The 12,819-nt window shown below is 56.9% G+C and overlaps 1 protein-coding gene and 1 long non-coding RNA gene across 2 annotated transcripts; both read left to right on the plus strand.

Annotated features, from left to right (window-relative positions):
• Positions 1–1,258: 1,258 nt before the first annotated feature.
• Positions 1,259–4,668, plus strand: LOC134737148 (uncharacterized). The gene is made up of 2 exons (XR_010121785.1): positions 1,259–1,310; positions 4,475–4,668. It is a non-coding gene; the product is annotated as an uncharacterized lncRNA (long non-coding RNA).
• A 1,316-nt stretch (positions 4,669–5,984) lies between these two features.
• Positions 5,985–12,618, plus strand: ZNF696 (zinc finger protein 696). Its single transcript, XM_055284809.2, has 4 exons — positions 5,985–6,144; positions 6,226–6,731; positions 8,095–8,188; positions 10,833–12,618. Exons 1-4 carry the CDS (start codon positions 5,985–5,987, stop codon positions 11,891–11,893), a joined length of 1,821 nt encoding a protein of 606 aa, XP_055140784.1. The 3' UTR covers positions 11,894–12,618.
• The last annotated feature ends 201 nt before the right edge of the window (positions 12,619–12,819 follow it).

The following is a 12,819-nucleotide window of genomic DNA, read 5'->3' on the forward strand; positions in this document are numbered from 1 at the left end:
CTCAAAAAAAAAAAAAAAAAAAAAAAAAAAAAAAAAAAATCACAGGTTTTAAACAGATTTCTTTTTCCCCAATAGCATTTATTCATACTCTTTAAAGAAATTTGGGAAGTGTAGGAAAAATAGAAGAGACAGAAATTTTCTCCTCAGCACTAAGGGCTGAGTATCCCAAATCCAAACACCCCCAATTCAAAACATGCCGCACAAAGGAAATACTCGCTGGAACACTTCAGATTTCGGATGTGGGAATTTGGCAGGCTCACCTGCTAACTATGGTACAAATATTCCCCCAAAAAAAAGCCAAAGCTTTTTTTTTTTTTTTTTTTTTTTTTTGGAGTGCAGTGGCGCAATCTCAGCTCACTGCAAGCTCCGCCTCCCGGATTCACGCCATTCTTCTGCCTCAGCCTCCAGAGTAGCTGGGACTACAGGCGGCCGCCACCAGGCCCAGCTAATTTTTTTTGCATTTTTAGTAGACACGGGGCTTCACCGTGTCAGCCAGGATGGTCTCGATCCCCTGACCTCGTGATCCGCCCGCCTCGGCCTCCCAAAGTGCTGGGATTACAGGCGTGAGCCACCGTGCCCGGCCGCCAAAACACTTCTGGTCCCAGGCATTTTGGATAAGGGGTACTCAGGCTGTACAAGGAACGTCTGTGCACGTTTTTAGCAGCTCTTGCTGTTACACTAAATAGACTTCATGGTTAACTTGTCCCTAAAATAAGCTTCGCGTCCTGAGGTCTGAGATCTGCTGGGAGCAGGGCTGGAAGCCCTATTCCCCCACAGCGAGAGGGGCGCCAGCATCCCTCATTTACAGGAGGAAATCGAGACTTGGTGAGGACGTCCCACAGCCCGGATTTGAACCCAGGCTTGGATTCCGAGGCCCACGTGCTTGCTCCACAGTGCCTCCTGCTGGCCACCCTCCGTGCCCTCAAAGATTGCTGTAACCAAAAGTGGACGAGCATTTCGGGGAGGCATGCTCCCCGCACAAGTCGAGGTGTTTGCAGGGTCTCCCAGACTCCACTTTCGTGTCCCTGGAGTGCCCATGCCAGCGACCTTTTGGTGGGTCTTTTACCCCAGTTGGAACTGTCGCCAAGTGTGTCCCCATCGTGGGGAGAGGAAGTGGAGCAGCGGCGTCAGGCCTTGCGGAGGTTCATTCGCACCGTCCTGCGCTACGGTCTCAGAGGCAGGAGGACGCTTCCCGGGAGCCGGTCGCTGTGGCACCTGCAGCAGTTTCAGCAGTTGGACAGCTCCAGCCGCCCTGTCACACCCTCACTCCTCATCCACTCCAAAATTCAACGCAGCATGCCGGGCCCCAGGTACGTTGAGGCGGAAAGCTATGGTCCCCACCCAGAGGAGCCAAGCAGTTCCCCGCAGCGTGGGTGGAGGAGGAGGGACAGGTGTCCAGACGTGTATACATGAGCCGGGAACTCCCAGTCCTTGAGTCTCAGGTGGGCAAAATCATGCCACCACTGCGGCACTCGTGTGCCTGACTCCAGGCAGGGCCTTCCCGTCCTGCCGCCCTGCACTCTGTGTGTGGCCATTCTGTGCGGCTGCTGCTCCTCAAGAAGCCCGTGGGATGGGAAATCCCCTCGTTTACACGGCAGAGCGTCCAGCCCAGCGCCTGCTGCAGAGCCTGGGTGAACAGCGTCTGGGTGACGAGAGTAACAGGCAGGATGCAAGTGGGAGCAGGCGGCTTCGCAGGACCTCGGTCCATGTGCCCATCCAGCAGGACCCTGAGCCCAGCTCCCATCTGGGGAGAGGGCTCCACGGGGGCAAGCAAGTGGGGCTGCATGTTGAGCTCCTGAAAGCTCTAGAATGCCCTCTGTAGCCATTACACTCGACGGAAGGCATGGCGAATAGCAAGGGCTTGGGGCATGTGGTTGGGTTTTGGGTTTTTCCTTGCAGGACTGTGCTGAGCCTGCACCACTGGGAAGCCCGTGGCCTCTGCCCTTTCTCTGAAACGTGCCTCTTCTGCCTGGATGCCTTGGTCATTCTTTCCTCATCCATAACCTTGAATAGCTTCACCAAGATCTGTGCTGGTGTCAATATTTTATATTAAGTTTTCCTGGGATATGGTGTTATTTTTTTGAATTAGGGTATAATGTACATAGCGAAAATGCCCAAATCTTAAGCACTCGGCTTGACTGTTTACATGTTTACACTCTTGCTAATCCACCCAGGTCACAGCATGGAACTTTCCAGAGCTTCTCCTCCCCTTCCCTTCACCTCCCCAAGCTGATGGGTATTCTAGCTTCTGGAGGGCCCTGTCTGCCATCGGGCCTCTCAGGGATGGATTCGTCTGCCCGCCTTCCTGGCACTCCTTTTGCTCCGCACGATGTGCTAGAGGTCACTCCGGGTGGTTCCGTGTGTCTGTTGGCCCCGTCCGCGCCGGCGTGTGGTTTCCCATTCTGAGTGTTTGCTTTGACCCCATTTTTATTGCTGGGGTTGTGTGCTTCTCATGCCCTTTTCCAATCCCAAGCCTGTGGTGTCTTTTCTGAGTTAGAACACCCTAGTGGCTACAAGGGCCCCAGCGTAGGAAGCCCAGCATCCGTGTGACAAGGCTGGGTTCCCTGAGAGCCAAGCGGCCTCCCCACCTCAGCGCCCTTCCCAAACTCCTGCTCACACTTCAGGACCCACTGGCAGTGCTGTTTGAGTCACTGCTCCCTGGTCTCTGCTTCTAATGAGGCCTCCACGCGCTGCTTTCCGGCACCTGGCAGGCGGTGCCCGCTGTGCCTCTGTGTTTCTCCCTTCTCTTTCGTGAGCTCCCAGGGCAGCCCCCGTGGTGCTCTGTCCATCACCGGGGGTGTCCCTGGTGCCCAGCACAGCAGGAGTGGATGTCCTGGGCCAGTTCTCCTTGACTGCACAGCACCGAGGTACCAGTCAGTGCTGGCCGCTAGGTCTTGGTGCACCCACCACTTCCTACCACCCTTGCATTTTCTCCTCTTAGGGCCACTGGTGTGTCTCACCTGGAACCTGCTCACCAAAAACCCATCCGTTACTTCACAGATCCTGCCACGTGGCAGCCAGACACAGCTTGGCTGAGGTCTCTGCCAGGGTCTCCTGGGGCTGCCATTAAGCTGTCCTGGGTTCTGATCTCCTGTGGAGCTTGAGGTCCTTCCCTGACCATTCGGGCTGTGGCAGGATTTCCATCCTGCGGCTGTGGGGGTCACGCCCTCGGCTTCCAGGGGTAACTCAGAGGTCTCTGCCTCCACTGCTCCTTCTGCCAGGAGACTGGGAGTCCTTCCTTTCCGTGTCACCTGTGTCCTGGCTCCGTGGCCGCTTGCTTCAGTTGACCCATGGCCTCTTCTTTGAATAACGGTCCTCTTTCTCTGAGGTCTTGTTTGTTTGTTTTTGTTTGTTTTGTTTGATTGGTTTGTTTTGAGACAGGGTCTCACTCTGTCACCCAAGCTGGAGTGCAATGGTGTGATCTTAGCTCACCGCAATCTCCACCTCCCGGGTTCGAGCGATTCTCCTGCCTCAGCCTCCCGAGTACCTGGGATTACATGCGCACACCACCACTCCCGGCTAATTTTTGTATTTTTAATAGAGATGAGATTTCACCATGTTGGCCAGGCTGGTCTCAAACCCCTGACCTCAGGTGATCCACCTGCCTCGGCCTACCATACGTGCTGGGATTACAGGCGTGAGCCACTGCGCCTGGCCAAGCTCTCTTTGTTTTTCAGGGGTGCCTTTGGTAATTTCTTCATCATACTGTTTTTTTCAGTTGGGCCTGGAAAGGGGGCACCACCTTCCTGTGGGCGGCAAGCCACCCAGGCGCCGAGGCAAGAGACCAAGGACACGAGCTGTTCCAGTATAATAAAATATAAAACAAGAATAGTCATACCAGATATAGATCTTAGATATGCTTATATATGAATATCATTAATCATTAGTTTGTAGTAATTACTCTTTATCCCAATATTATAATAATCCCCGCTCTATAATCATAACCTAGGAAAAACCAGGCCATATAGAGATAGGAGCTGAGGGGACATAGTGAGGTGTGACCAGAAGACAGGAGTGTGAGCCTTCTGTTATGCCTGGACAGAGCCACCAGAGGGCTCCTTGGTCTAGCGGTGACGCCAGCGTCTGGGAAGATGCCCGTTGCCAGGCGGACCGTGGTCTAGCGGTAGCAAAAGGTGTCAAGGAACAACACCCGCTACTTAGCAGACCAGGAAAGGGAGTCACCTTTTCCCGGGGGCAGTTTAGAGAAGACTCTGCTCCTCCACCTCTTGTGGAGGGTCTGACACCAGTCAGGCTTTCCCTCAGTTATCCGGAGGCCTAACCGTCTCCCTGTGATGCTGTGCTTCAGTGGTCACACTCCTAGTCCACCTTCATGTTCCATCCTGTACACCTGGCTCTGCCTTCTAGATAGCAGTAGTAAATTAGTGAAAGTACTAAAAGTCTCTGCTATGTAGAAATAATGGCATAAGCTGTCTTTCTCTTTGTCTTCTCTCTCTCTCTCTGCCTCGGCTGCCAGGCAGGGAAGGGCCCCCTGTCCAGTGGACACGTGACCCACGTGACCTGACCTATCATTGGAGAAGACTCACATTCTTTACCCTGCCCCTTTTGCTTTGTATCCAATAAATAACAGCGAAGCCAGACATTAGGGGCCACTACCGGTCTCCGCGCATTGGTGGTAGTGGTCCCCGGGGCCCAGCTGCCTTTTATCTCTGTCTTGTGTCTTTATTTCTATACTCTCTCGTCGCCGCACACAGGGAGAGACCCACCGACCCTGTGGGGCTGGTCCCTACACCTTCCTGGTTCTGGTTGGGGGGGCAGTGAGGGGAAGGGCAAAAGAGGCACAGGGAACAGCATGACACGGGCCTGAGGCAGGGTGCATTTGGAAAGGGGCGAGGAGAGGGCAGTGGCTTCTGGCACGGCAGCAGTGGGCATGCAGAGGCAGGTGGGCCCCGTCGCGAAGAGCCTCCGCCCGGCATAAAGAGCCGGTACTGTGTCTAGGACGAAGTGGGGAGCTCCGGTGACCGAAGCGCCTCCTGCGCAGGCTGGCGTGCTTGGAGTACCGGAACCTGCAGGGCAAGAGAGGGTCTTCAGAAGACCCACGACGTTCCACCGGGATGCAGAGGGAAACGCTTATTTGTACTTCTACATCATCTCTTTTAGATGTGTGTGTGTGTGGTGTGTGTTGTTGTTGTTTTGCGACAGAATCTCTGTCACCCAGGCGGGAGTGCAGTGCCAATCTCGGCTCACTGCAGCCTCCGCCTCCCGAGATCAAGTGATCCCCCCGCCTCAGCTTCCTGAGTAGCTGGGACCACAGGGACCGGTCGCCACGCCTGGCTAAGTTTTAAAAAAATTTTTCAGTCGACAGGGGTCTAACTATGTTGCTCAGGCTGGTCTGAAACTCCTGGACTCAAACAATCCTCCTGCCTTGGCCTCCCGAAGTGCTGGGATTACATTCATGAGCCTCTGCACCCACCCGGTCTAAGTGTTTTAATTTTTATCTTTTACAACAGCTTCTAATTTGTTACAAATAAATGTGCAGCATGTGGTGGGAGTGTTCAGGTGTTTACTGGTGCAGTGCGAAATGAACGCGGTTCCAGGCACGAGATGTGGAGGCCCAGAGACAGAAGCCCGGTGGCGGCGGCGCGGGACTGTCGGAGGCGCGGGCAGGGACCTGGGCTCCCAAGGCCGTGGCCCCCCGCCCCAGTCCAGGGTCCAGTTCCAGGGGCGCGTCTGGCCCTCTGTTGCTGCCTTCTTAGGGTTCTTTCATGGGGATCGGTTCTTCAGCCTTTCTTTTCTCCCCAGAGAGGGTCTGTCTAGTCGTTGTGAGAGGGAACAAGTCCACATTGCAGCTGTACACTTTACACCCATGATGAAAAGAGTCACTTTTGCAGCATTCCAGCTGGAGATGGGTGACCTTCGGTCAGCGGCAGGCGGCAGGGCGAGAGACTTGGACAGGAGGTGCATCTTGCCCGGGGAAGGCTGAACGAATGAGAGAGCTCGGCCCCTGGTGAGAAAGAGCCCAGAGCATGCGAGAGGCGGGCAGCAAGGGCTTCTCTGCAAGGGAGACGCGAGGGCGGCGTCCTGCAGGGAGGCGGGGGCAGCTCCTGGGGCGCTCCAAGCTCTCGGCCCCAAAGGAAGCCCACGCTCGGGACCCGCGTGCTGCCACAGCCCCGCAGGCCTGGAGGGGCCCGTGATCCGAGCAGAGGACCCGGGACAAGCGCGGGGCGCCGCGGGGAACGGAAGGGAACGCGCGTGGTCTCCCCACAGCGGGCCTTCGACACCTCCTGACACGTCCTGCGGGTGCCCGGGCCCGGTCCTCAGTTGGCTCGAGCCGGATCCCGGCGCGCCAACGGCTCGACCTTGCCCCCCACGAGGCGAGGCTTCCTGCCCGGCAGGAAGGACTCGGCCGGCGCCTGCAGGCAACCGCGGAGCTGAAGGCGCGGCCGCTGGGCCGTTCCGCTCTCCCGCCGCCGAGTGCGCTGTCCTCCCGCTGCCCAGAGCGTCGCCGGAAGTGCCGAGGGGGCGAGCCAGGGGTGGGGACTGTGGCGTTTCCGGCGCGCGACGGGGCGGGGACCGTAGCGGGTGCAGTCCAGCTGCTCTGGACGCTGCAGCGCCGGCTTCTCTTGCTGGGGCGTCAATTCGGGAGGACTGAGGGCACGGCCGAGAGAACGGGACTGTCAACGCCGCCCTGGCCCGCGCGTCCCGCCTTCCCCTTGCAGTGCAGGCCCCAGCCGCTCTCGGGCGCGGCGTGGGGGAGGCGGCCCTACATACAGGTGCGTCCCCGGGGTGCCGACACCTGCGGGACTTCCTGCGAGCTGAGTCCCCGCTGCGCGTCTTCAGGCCTTTGTAAGCTGTCAAATTTCCCAACGGCCCAGCTCATCCAGCTTCTTCCCAGCTGTGAACAGGAGGGCCTGTTCCCTAATTCTTGCCGGTAAGGTACTTCCAAAAATCTGCTTCCAGACTAAAAAATTGCACTTTAAATTACCTTTTTGTAAAAGAGGCGGGGTCTCGCTATGTGTCCCAGGCTGGCCTCCTACTCCTGAACTCAAGCGATCCTCCCGCTCAGCCTCCCTGACAGGCGGGGATTACAGGCGGCTTAAATTAAATTTACTAATTAATCACTTTTTATTTACTCATTTTTTTAAGACAAGGTCTCACTCCAACGCCCAGCTGGAGTGCAGTGGCGAAATCTCAGTTCACCCCAGCCTAGACCTCCCGGGCTCAGGCAATCCTCCCACCTCAGCCTCCCTAATAGCTGGGACTACAGACGCCTACCATCACACCTGGCTAATTTTTTGATTTTTGGTAGAGACGGTGTCTCACTATGTTGCCCAGGCTGGTCAGGAACTCCTGTACTCAGTCAGTCCTCCATCCTGAGCCTCTTGAAGTGCTAGGATTACAACTGTGAACCACAACACCCAGCCAAATTACATTTCTTAATTGCACTTGAGGTGAGACCTAAAAAAATGTATTGCCTACTGGTTTTTCTTCTTTGTGAGTTACCTACTCATGATCTTTGCCAATTTTCCTTCCTTTCTCATTAATATATAGAGGTCTTTATCAGATAGGGATGAATCTTTGCATTGCACGTATCCCTCCCTTTTTGGTTTTTGGTTTTTTTACATTAAATTTTTTTATGTAGTTAAATTTGTCAGACATCTGATGTCAGGCTTAGAAAAATCATTCCTCAGTCCAAAACTTTACCATTCAAATAATTTGTTCTTTTCTTCTGGTTTAACATTTTTATATTCAAATCCTTGTAACTACCAAGAAAATTTTAAAACCCATGGGAATTTCTCTAGATATTTGAAGACTGCTGGAGGACACGGGCTTGCTCAGCATGGAGCTAGGAAACTGGCCACGCCCACCTGTCCTCTGCGTCAGCCCTGGGTCGAGGGGGACCCGCAGAGCCTGGACCAGAGTTCCCGGGCATCCCACAGAACAGAACACCCGCTTCTGGGAGTGTCTGTTGAGCCAGGACCTTGATTGCTAGTGACAGGAGTGGGCCCAGCTGGGTGATGCAGCTCCCACAGGGCTTATTCTGACCGTCTCCTGAAGGCATTCTGACCTCACTGCCCCTGGCCCCTGTACCTAGCCCTGGCTGTGATTTATTTTCCTTTTCTTTTACCTAAGCAGAAATTGTTCCGACTGCTGGTGTTCTGCAAGGTGGAGCCAGGAGGAGAGCCTGCAGGTGCTAAGGAGAGCAGTACCCTGATGGAGTCCCTTGCAGGTAAGGGGACACGTCCACAGTCAGGCCCAGAGTTCCAGGGCAGGAATTGAACAGGAATACAGGAAAAACACCATGTCTCAGTCACTGACGCAGAGCATATACTGTGTCCTTGGGTGCAAGGTGAGGGAGCGAGGTCAACACAGGCCCATCAGATCTCCTAGGCATCTGTTTGGTGACTGTCTTTGCCAGTGAACTGAGAGCTTTTGGTTAGAAAGTCTGGCAGCCCCAAGCTCTGCCTGTGGGAAGGTCTCTCTCTCAGTGCTTCTCAAGCTTGGCACTGTGGCTGTTTTGGAATGGATGAGTCTTGTTGAGGGGCCATCCTGTGCGTTGTGGGACGTTCGGCAGCACCCTTGCCTCTGCCCACTTGGTGTCAGTAGGGCCCCCTCCCAGTTGTGACAACCCAAAACATCTCCACACATTGTCAAATGTGCCCTCAGGACAGAATCGCCCCCATGAGAACACTGCTTTATGTTTTGGGGCCACGCTGAGAGTGTGTCACAGCAACAGCCGGGGAGGTGGGGTGGGCAGTGCAGGCCCTGCTGTGGAGTCTGGGATTGCCTCCACTGGAAAGGCATCCTCAGGGCCTGCGGGCTGGACCCAGTAGAGCTCCACCGTGTATGTGGCCCCTTCTCATTGTAGTTTTGGTTCTTTTTCCTCATAAGCAATACCTTCGAGTCAGTTCTTGAACTTCCAAGTCTGCAAACCACAAGACCAGGGCTGGGCCTCTGCCAAGGGGCTTCTGTTCTGTGCGCCACCCTGAGCCTCTCCCGCCCCCTGGCTGCTCAGTGTCATGGGTCTGCAAGGGCAGAGAGAGGTGGGGACTGTTGACAGCAGCCTGCTCTCATCTGCCCTGGAACATTCCTGCCCCACCCCCACCTCCACAGGAGTTTCCATCACATCTGCACCCTCCACATTCTTGAGAGGTGCAGCCGGGACTCAGCCGCTTCTCTTCCACTGCCACAGCGGACCGCCTACAGGCAGAGAAATCCCGCTCAGTTGCTGTGCTGGCTTCGGCGGCCCCCCTCCTCCTGCTGCTGCTCCTGGCTGAGCCCTCCTGCCTCCTATGCAGGCCAAGCTCAGTTGCCAGCTTTCTCACGTCCCAGGGTTTCACCCCTACCCCTTAAGCCTTTTTTCTAAATGGCCACGTGGTCTGTCCCTGTGAGCCAGTGGAACCAAATCTAACCAGTGGCTTGACTACCAGACAAGGGCCATTGATAACGCAGGCTGGATGGGGCTGTTCAGCCTGGCCCGTGCCACCGCCCAGCCCACATGGGTTACTGCTTCCAGCTCTTGGTCCAGATTTTTTTCTTTTTTTTTTTTTTTTAGACAAAGTCTTGCTCTGTCACCAGGCTGGAGTGCAGTGGCACGAGCTCACTGCAACCTCCACCTCCTGGATTCAAGTGATTCTTCTGCCTCAGCCTCTCAAGTAGCTGGGACTACAGGTGTGTGCCACCACACCCGGCTAATTTTTGTATTTTTATTAGAGACGGGGTTTCACCTAATCTTGATCTCTTGACCTCATCATCTGCCCACCTCAGCCTCCCAAAGTGCTGGGATTACAGGCGTGAGCCACCGCGACCAGCCTCTTGGTCCGGATTTCTGTCTGAGTGAGGACGCTCCTGTTTGCACGTAACAGAAGCCCTTAGAGTTTGGTGTTTGGGGGCCACATTGTCTCAGGGAGTCCAAGGTAAAAGGAGTGAGCTGGGGCCATGGCTGGGTGTGGTGGCTCACACCTGTAATCCCAGCACTTTAGGAGGCCAAGGTGGGAGGAGGGTTGAGCCCAGGAGTTCAAGACCAGCCTCGGCAACACATTGACACGCTGTCTCTACAAAACATTTTTAAAATAGCCTGGTGTGGTGGTGCTCATCTGGAGGTCCACCACCTACTTGGGAGGCGGAGGGAGGATCACTTGAGCCCTGAGGCTGCAGTGATCCATGATGGCACCACTGCACTCCAGCCTGGGTGATAGAGCAAGACCCTGGCTCACAAAAAAGAAAGGAAGGACGGACAGACAGAAGGCAGAGCTGGGCCATGGGCTCTGTTGGGTGCCACTGTCCCCAGGCCTCCTGCTACATCTGCCTCGCTCCCGTCCTGGCTTGCTGCCAGCTGTCTCCAGCCTCCTTTGCTTTCCCAGCTGCCCCCGCAGAGTAAGGCAGTGCCCAGAGCCTGCGTTTCTGTCCCCTCCCCTTCCAGGACTGGGTGGGCTGAGGCTAGAGGTTTAGCCCTGTTTTAGCCCCATTTAGCCTCGTTTCTGTTTGTGTATTTTTAAAATTCTATTTTTTTAAGAGACAGGATCTCACTATGTTGGCCAGGCTAGTCTCAAACTCCAAGTCTTAAGTGGTCCTCCTGCCTCAGCCTCCCAAAGTGCGGAGATTACAGGTGTGAGTCACCACACCCAGCCCCACAGCCCCGTTTCTGGAGTGGCAGTGCAGGATTCTCGCCCACCTCATAACCATAGGGGTTAAGAAAGAGGAGGAGAAAAAACTAAAAAAGCTAGGCGGGAACTGAATGGGCAAAATCAAAGGTGTCTGTGGCACACTGACATCACCATCACTGTCACTCTATCGTCACCACGATTGCCAGAGCCACCCTCGACTCATGTTCTCTTACATCTAAAATCGTTCCTGTCTGGCCTCTTTTTCAGCTGTGAAGGCTGCTTTCCTGGCGCAGGCCCCGAGTGGCAGCCGGTCAGCCGAGGTGCAGGCAGCTCAGAGCACGGAGCCTGCCCCAGAGGCAGGCGCTCCCGAGGGAGAGGACCACAGAGGGGGGCCTCCCCGGGCACTGGGGTCTCTTGGCCTTTGTAAAAACGAGGAAGCCAAAGAGAGGCCCGGAGGTTCCCCTCGACGCCCGGTCATTTCTGAGAAAACTGGAGGACAGAGTGGCCGCGAGTCAGACGTCCCTCCGAACGCAGGCCCCGGGGCGAAGAGCGGGGGCAGCTGGAGGGGGCGGCCTTTCCCGTGCAGCGCCTGTGGCCGCAGCTTCAAGTGCTCCTCCGACGCGGCAAAGCACCGGAGCATCCACTCGGGGGAGAAACCCTACGAGTGCAGCGACTGCGGGAAGGCCTTCATCCACAGCTCGCACGTGGTCCGGCACCAGCGGGCGCACAGCGGGGAGAGGCCCTACGCGTGCGCCGACTGCGGCAAGGCCTTCAGCCAGAGCTTCAACCTCCTTCGGCACCAGCGCGTGCACACGGGCGAGAAGCCCTACGCGTGCGCCGACTGCGGCAAGGCCTTCGGCCAGAGGTCGGACGCCGCCAAGCACCGCCGCACCCACACCGGGGAGAGGCTGTACGCGTGCGCCGACTGCGGGAAGCGCTTCCTGCACAGCTCGAACGTGGTCCGGCACCGGCGGACCCACCACGGGGAGAACCCGTACGAGTGCCGGGAGTGCGGCCAGGCCTTCAGCCAGAGCTCCAACCTCCTCCAGCACCAGCGGGTGCACACGGGGGAGCGGCCCTTCGCCTGCCAGGACTGCGGCCGCGCCTTCAGCCGCAGCTCCTTCCTCCGCGAGCACCGCCGCATCCACACCGGGGAGAAGCCCCACCAGTGCGGCCACTGCGGGCGCGCGTTCCGGGCGCTGTCGGGCTTTTTCCGGCACCAGCGGCTCCACACGGGCGAGAAGCCGTTCCGCTGCACCGACTGCGGCCGCGCCTTCCGCCTGAGCTTCCACCTCATCCAGCACCGGCGGGTGCATGGCGCCGAGTGAGCCAGGGCTGCGGCGGAAGAGATGCCGGCGGTCTGGTGAGTGCAAGGCCGAGGGCGGGGGAGGCTCCTGTCCGCCCCGTGCGCGGTGAGGAAGTAACAGCCGGCTGCGCGCCCGGTTCTCGGGCTGCGAAAGCCTCGCCAGGCCTGCATCCGCCTTGGCTGGGGAGCAGTCAGGAGAGACAGGGCTCGGGGAAGGCGAGCGCTGCCCGCGGGAGGCGATTACCAGACGCGGGGAGGCCTCAAAGGTCTGACCCGGGCCGGCCGCCCACTGCTGAGACGGCACGCCTCCCACGCTCAGCTGCAGCGACGGTCTCATTTCCTGCTGGGGGGTAGTGGCCGGTGATTGAATCGGTCATTCCTGCGGAACCAGGCCTCCATCAAAACCCTGCATGAGATAAGGGCCTCGAGCTTCGGGTTGGTGAAGGCGGGGTTGGGGGGCAGTTAGGAAGGGGGCGCCCAGAGAGGGCATGGAAGCCTCGCATCCTCCCCCGTACCTTGCCGGTCAGTGGTTCATCCGCGTATTTCAACACCTTTTCACAGCCGGTTCATATGGTCCCGACTTCTGTGTGCTTATAAAATTATGGAACCTGGCCGGGCACGGTGGCTCCCGCCTGTAATCCCAGCACTTTGGGAGGCCGAGGTGGGCGGATCATGCGGTCAAGAGATCAAGACCATCCTGGCCAACATGGTGAAACCCCGTCTCTACTAAAAATACAAAAATTAGCTGGACTTGGTGGCGTGCGCCTGTACTCGGGAGCCTGGGGCAGGAGAATCACTTGAACCCGGGAGGCGGAGGTTGCAGTGAGCGGAGATCCGGCCACTGTACTTTAGCCTGAGCGACAGAGTGAGACTCCATCTCAAAAAAAAAATTATGGAACCTGAGAAGGGGGTCGTGGGGACCCCGGGGTCCACCGTCTGCACTTGGCA

This window comes from Symphalangus syndactylus, chromosome 7 (assembly GCF_028878055.3).
Source record: "Symphalangus syndactylus isolate Jambi chromosome 7, NHGRI_mSymSyn1-v2.1_pri, whole genome shotgun sequence".
NCBI lineage: Eukaryota > Metazoa > Chordata > Mammalia > Primates > Hylobatidae > Symphalangus > Symphalangus syndactylus.

Coding starts and splice junctions, on each gene's coding strand:
- ZNF696 (XM_055284809.2), top strand. CDS start 5,985: ATGCGAGAGGCGGGCAGCAAGGGCTTCTCTGCAAGGGAGACGCGAGGG. Junction 6,732..8,094: donor GGAGGCGGCCCTACATACAG/GTGCGTCCCCGG, acceptor TTACCTAAGCAG/AAATTGTTCCGACTGCTGGT. Junction 8,189..10,832: donor CCTGATGGAGTCCCTTGCAG/GTAAGGGGACAC, acceptor CCTCTTTTTCAG/CTGTGAAGGCTGCTTTCCTG.